General features: G+C 50.5%; 1 protein-coding gene across 1 annotated transcript; it reads right to left on the bottom strand.

The window, feature by feature from the left end:
* Positions 1-482: 482 nt before the first annotated feature.
* Zfp36l1 (ZFP36 ring finger protein like 1) lies at positions 483-5741 on the bottom strand. The gene is made up of 2 exons (XM_038337741.1): positions 5535-5741; positions 483-3244 (listed from the first exon to the last, which is right to left on the bottom strand). Exons 1-2 carry the CDS (start codon positions 5589-5591, stop codon positions 2285-2287), a joined length of 1017 nt encoding a protein of 338 aa, XP_038193669.1. The 5' UTR covers positions 5592-5741; the 3' UTR covers positions 483-2284.
* Positions 5742-6000: the final 259 nt, after the last annotated feature.

The following is a 6000-nucleotide window of genomic DNA, read 5'->3' as shown; positions in this document are numbered from 1 at the left end:
AGACCTGGTGAGAACTGCTGACTGCCTTAGTGTACATGAACCCCATCTTCCCTTGACTGCCCTTTTCCGTCCTTACACTTCCTCATACCCCTTCAGGGAGGCACTGAGAAGTTAGGACCTTGGTTAATGCCTACAAGAGCACCCAATTCAGGCCTGCCAGTGTGGCGTGGCTTACACCCCCTTCAGCAGTAGCTCCTTGACCACCCCCTCCCAAAGACCACGTGAGAAAACTGGATGTACCTGGATTACAGCTCCCAAGTAGCCAAGGCCACACAGGTGAGCAAGGTTACCCTGGACTTGCTCACCACAGGCTTCTTCGCAAACAAAAAACGAAACAAAAATCTGCACCCCACCCAGGCTAAGTGAATTTCCAGCACCCACACCCACAGCTCTGGGCAGTAGCTTTTGAGGATGAAAGACCAACCACTGCGCTGCCCTCCAGTGAGGGTCAGACACACAAGGGAAGAGACTCTAGACAATTATTTCTTGAAAAACGGGGTTTATTGATTTTTTTTAAACTGCAAATAGTCGTTACAAAAAGTTTTTTTTTCTTTTAAATAAATTCACACAAAGAAAGAGAAATAGGAAGCGACGGTAGTGACCAGCAAGAGGAATAATAATTACATTCATCTTTATGTGTGTGTGCCAGTTGTTTATGTTAGCATTGGAAAACTCCAACCTGGAATCCAGAACCTCGAATCTGCGAGCGCGCGGAATGTCTTGAGATGGGCACGTGAAGTCAAAGGGGTTCTCTCTTTTCTGTTTTCCCTTTTAGAAGCTATACATAAAAGGTGGCTTCCTTCTGTAGTCACAGAGCTTGAACATACATTCCCAGTCCTACCTGTGAAAGGCCTAAGGAGAAGAAACTCAATTTGCAGTCCAACACAAAGGGGAGAATTTCTAAAATAAATAATCCAACAGTTTTTTGCATTTTTTTAAATTAATTTTTCATTTTTTTAAAATAAAATAACCAAAAAAAGTGTAAAGTTACAAAAATGTTGTTGAAGAATAATATATTAAAACTGTGGAAAAAAGGAAAGACACGTCACAAAATTTTAAGATTAATATGAAGATCATAATTTAACATAAAAGAATATATTCTATGGATTTGTCATCCCGATAAATATGAACAAAATTAACAAAAAAAGCATAGTTTGGCAATAAATACGTTTTGATAAGTTAAATAAGCTTTTTTATATTGATGTGCAGTGACAAGCAAAATTTTTGCTCTCCAATTTCTGAAAGTTAGATGAAGTTTAACCCCAGGGAAAAAAGCATGGCGTGAGGGCTCTAAGGTAGACCTAAGGTATTCTAGAGCAAAATCCATTAAAGCTACTTCTACAGGAAATCGTTTTACACAGATATCGTATGTGGAATGAATACCATTAACTGCTCACCCCTTACAGTTTGGTTTTTTTTTTTTTCAGCTTTTCTCTCATTTTGTCGTCATTTTTAAGATGTCACATATGAATTGGGGAACTTTAGCACCAAAATCAAGTCTCTCATAGTCCATCTAGTTTCCCCTTCCTCCCCACTTAAAAAAAAAAAAGAAAAAGAAAAAGAAATTAAATCTCAAAGTCCCACTTATGTCAAAACCTTCGTCCAACTGGTTCAACCTTCCTCCCTGAAGACCTACACAAACCCGGGCAAGATTAGTCAACAGGGGTTCGGGCTGGGATGAAAAAGGTTTTGAGTGTCAAAATAGGTTTCCCCCAAACCCCAAGTCCAGCAACAATTCTCTGAGGGAGGCGGGTAACTACAAGGAAGAGGAAGTGCGGGAGACTGAAAGGAAGGTGCGCTTGGGTCGCCAGCTGGGGGAGCTGCTGGTTGCGGGTCACCCCCCAACCCCACGGGCAGAGGCTCTGGGAGGCCCACGGGTGCCCCCTGGCGTTGAAGAGGTAATGTAGTCACAGTGACAAAGTTAGATAACAAGGCACTAAGTTGCTTCTGTAAACGGTTACTGCTTTTCTTTTGTGATTTGGCACTTAAGGCTTAAGCCGAAAAAAGGCATCTACTGACAAATATGGGACTCTGTTATGCGTGGTTAAGTGGGCTATGAAATGGAAGGAGGGGGTTTCAAGCCAGAAGAAGCTACCAACAAATTGACTTGTCCTTATGTTGGGGGTGGGGGTGGGGGCGACATACCAAGGTTTTGGGGAAGGGGCTGAGCTTAAATGTATCAATGTAGGGATTGAGGGGAAGTTAGGGGGTGGGGAGGTGAAGGCTTGGGATGGGGAGCAGGGTGGAGAGGTGAAGGAGGCAGGGTGTCCCTCCCTACCCTGGCTTAGTCATCTGAGATGGAGAGTCTGCTGAAAATGGGCAGGCGTCTTGAGTTGTCCAAGGTAGGGGAATCTGAGCCACTGTGGCTGCTGCTGGAGCTGCTCAGGTAGCCCTCCTGGTCCGAGAGAGAATCCTGAGGGCTGGGGGGAGAGTCAAACATGTGAGGGGACTCGGACATGGGCCGGAAGAGGAAGGTGGTGGGGGAGCCTCCCCCAGGTAGCCCCATGCTAGGAGCAAAGAGGCTCGCCAGCTCCTGGCTGGAAAAGGCGAAGGGGTTATTGGTGCCATCGGGCAGGGTAGGTGAGCCCAGGAGGTCATCCGCGCTCAGAATGGGGGGTGGGGTGATAGACGTGGGGCTGTCCAGCAGCCCCGTGGCAGCGGCGGTGGCAGCGGCACTGGGAAACCCAGCAAAGCTAAAGCTATGCTGGAGGCGGGGACGGTCAGCGGAGAGGTCCCGGCCCCCGGCCAGGGCGCGGCGCTCCTCGGCGTTGTGAATGAAGTGGCAGCGGGGCCCGTACGGGCAAAAGCCGATGGTGTGGAAGGTGCGGCAAAGCTCCGTCTTGTACTTGGGGTGGCGGGTCAGGCTGCGGAGCTCGTGGATGCCGTGCGCGAACTGGCACTTGTCCCCGTACTTACAGGCACCGTTTTCTTCGAAGGGGCGGCAGAGCTCCGTCTTGTAGCGGCTGGAGTTGACCTGGCCGCTCCCAGGCTGCTTCTGGGAGGGCAGAAGCCGCTCGCCCCCTTCAGAGAAAGAGCGGTCTCGAAAGCGGCTGTCGCGGGAGCTCAGGGACGGGGCCGGCTCGCCCTTAAGGCTGTTGAGAAGTTGGTTCTGATGGAACTTGGAGCTGGGCAGAGTGACCGAGTGCCTCCGAGGGAAGCCCCCGCCAGCAGGGGTGCCCACTGCCTTCCTGTCCAGCAGGCAGCCCCCAGCACTGGGAGTGCTGTAGTTGAGCATCTTGTTACCCTGGAGGGGAGGGGAGGGAAAAGGACCGGTGAGTGACCGAGGACACAAACGAGGCAAGGGCATGGTGTCCACAAAGGACAGCACCCCTTCATCAGATAGGCCAGTCTGTCCCTCTCTAAAAGGAGCCACCTGGGTTTATTTTGGCACTGCTCATGAGAAACCACAAAAATCCTGTCCTGTATGAAAAAAAATGTATACGCATCCTGCTCCATGCTGACCCCTGATATGTAAATTGCTTTCTATCCCCACATCCCTAGAACTATTTTTTCCCCTCTAAACTCCAAATCCTGTTTATACATTCCTCAACTCAGAGTACTTCACACAAGGCAGTCCTCTCTAAGTTCCCTCCCCCTAACAGAACCAGGTAAGCCCCTGGGAGAAGACAAAACATGAGCCAAATCCACCCCATCAGTCCCTGATAGCCCCCTCCCCCACAGTCTGGCCCCAAACTCTCCACTTCCTCTTCCACAAGTGTACCCTTCCTTTGGCAACAGGTTTTCAAACTGTGCTGTTCTTTTCTTTTTTCTTCCTTGGGGAAGAGCCTAGTCTGGGATGTGGGGAAAGGGATATGCACGGCTTCCCAAGCCCATAGCTTCCGGAAGAGCACCCCGGAGAGGGATTTCTCTCTCCCACCCCCCATTCCCCCACTCCCTTCACTGGGAAGATGCCTTTGCACTTGGTCTCCTGGCTGCAAGAGCCGTCTGGATAAGAGCACCAGTGTTTAATCTTGAACCAAAGCTACAGATGGGAAAGAAAGCGCTAGCTCCCCGCCCCTCCCCACATACACCTCGCAGTCACTGGGGGGAAGGGGGACTCGAGCAGGGACAGAGCTGCCACAAGCCCTAGTCACCTGCTCAAACTACCCAAGATTTAGAAAGAGTTGGGGGTGGGAGACTTGAAAGTTATCTCCAGGCCCCTGACACATGTGGGTGTCATTGTGCAAATTCTAAAGTTAGTCCCTTAGGATCAGCAGCGGGGGATCGGGAATCAGTAACCCTGTAACCGCAACCACCCCACCGAGCGGATTACAGGAACCCAGTGGAGAGCCGGTTCCCAACAATGAGGTTCATTTAAAAAAGTCCTGCGGGGGGAGGGGGCAAAAGAAAGAGAAATAGATCAAAGAGCGGGCAGCCAGGACGAGAAGGATGGAGTTGCTCAGGAGCTCAGGCAGCCGCCAGGGCGAATAGACTTAGGAAAACGCAGGGAAGAGAAAAATGCTGAAAATTTAAAGTTTTTTGATGTTGCTCTTTCGCTCCAGCACGCCCCTGCGCCCCAACCCTGCAGCCCCGGGGCCTTGGCAGCTGCACCGACAGGAGCAGCAAGCTAGGAAGGGAGCAACATGACCCGACGTGTTTAAGGGAAGGCAAAAACAGTTCAGCAATTAAAAGTAGCCTAGCAGCTTCATCCTTTCAAATTGGGGGGTTGGGAGAAGTAGAGTGGGAAAAAAATTACATCCATGGAGTTGTACATTTCAACCGCACTCCTGGTACACGCAGGTTTTAAAACTTTTTTTTTGGTCGAAAAACCGACTAGTAAACTACCCCCATTTAAGGAGGCCCTATTAAATCCTAACTGGCGGGAACTTGAGTTCTGGCAACATTTTGTTCCCCTAGTCCTCAATCAACGAGCCACAGTACCTCACAACACAGGTAAGCAGCAACTTTCAGCCAAAAGTTTGCAGCGTGATCAAGCAGCGCTCTCGCGGAGGAAGCCTAGCTCAGCTGGGGCGGACACAAACTCCACTACAAACTCGCCTTGCCTACATCTTAAACCTTAAATCAGCCTTTTTTTTCCCTGCCGCATACCTCTTAAGTTCTCCAAGGCAGAGAGGGAAATTCTCCCAGCCAAATACCGTTCTGAGACTTCATTTTTCCTAGAGACCCCCTACGCCACAGGGAGCAAAGTTGTCGGGAAGACTCGAACTCCTTCAGCAGGCACGGAAACCCAGAGCGCACACCGGGAGCCCACCGAACCCAGCTCCCGTGGCACACCATACAGGAATGAATCCTTCAAAGTTTGTCCCAATCCTAGCCACTCTTCCGGACCCCCGGGTCAGCCCTTGCCCCGCAAACTTGAGCAGTCACCCAGAACGTTGCTCCCAAACTCACATGGAACTCCACCTGGGACCTGAAACTAAGTAGGGAGGACATGGCCAAATTCCTTCATCGTGGAGGGAAACGCAGTGAATGCTCGTCACTCGCTCTATGCCGTTTCCCCAGAATCGAACTTTAGGAGTTTCTTTCAAACACAAGAGAAACTTTCGAAAAGCAAAAGCTCCGCCCTACTTTACCTTGCATAAAACTTCGCTCAAGTCGAAGATGGTGGCAGACACGAGGGTGGTGGTCATCGTGGGCGTTCGCACGGGGCAAGGAATAGTCTCTGGTGTGTCGTGAAGGTCCCGGTGCGGGGAAGGCGCAGCCTCCGGCTCTCCGGTCTGGAGTCCCACACGCCTGCTCCCGGCGCCCCTCGCCTTTCTGACTCCCGGGCTGCGGCGCGCAAAGCCCAATTTATAAGATTTGGTGAGTTGAGGGGTGGAGGGAGGAGCTTTAAACTTATTTAAATGAAGAAGAGGAGGCGGAAAAAAAAAAGTTGATTGACACTGAGGTTGAATCAGCCATGCGGTCAAGCGGGAGGGAGGGGTAAAGGGGGGGGGGAGGAAAGAAACTTTCAAAAGGAAGAAGGGGGAGGGGGAGACGAGGAAAGAAGGCGGAAAAAAAAGAACCACTCGGAGCGGCGCACAACTTTTTTTTCTTAAA

Source organism: Arvicola amphibius, chromosome 7 (assembly GCF_903992535.2).
Source record: "Arvicola amphibius chromosome 7, mArvAmp1.2, whole genome shotgun sequence".
In the NCBI taxonomy this organism is placed as follows: domain Eukaryota; kingdom Metazoa; phylum Chordata; class Mammalia; order Rodentia; family Cricetidae; genus Arvicola; species Arvicola amphibius.
The sequence above is the reverse complement of the archived record's forward strand: the minus strand, read 5'-3'. Positions and strand labels throughout refer to the sequence as shown.

Excerpts from the sequence above, each read along its gene's own strand:
- Zfp36l1 (XM_038337741.1), bottom strand. The coding sequence starts at position 5,591 with ATGACCACCACCCTCGTGTCTGCCACCATCTTCGACTTGAGCGAAGTT. Across the intron at positions 3,245-5,534 it reads TGAGCGAAGTTTTATGCAAG|GGTAACAAGATGCTCAACTA; the intron begins GTAAAGTAGGGC and ends CCTCCCCTCCAG.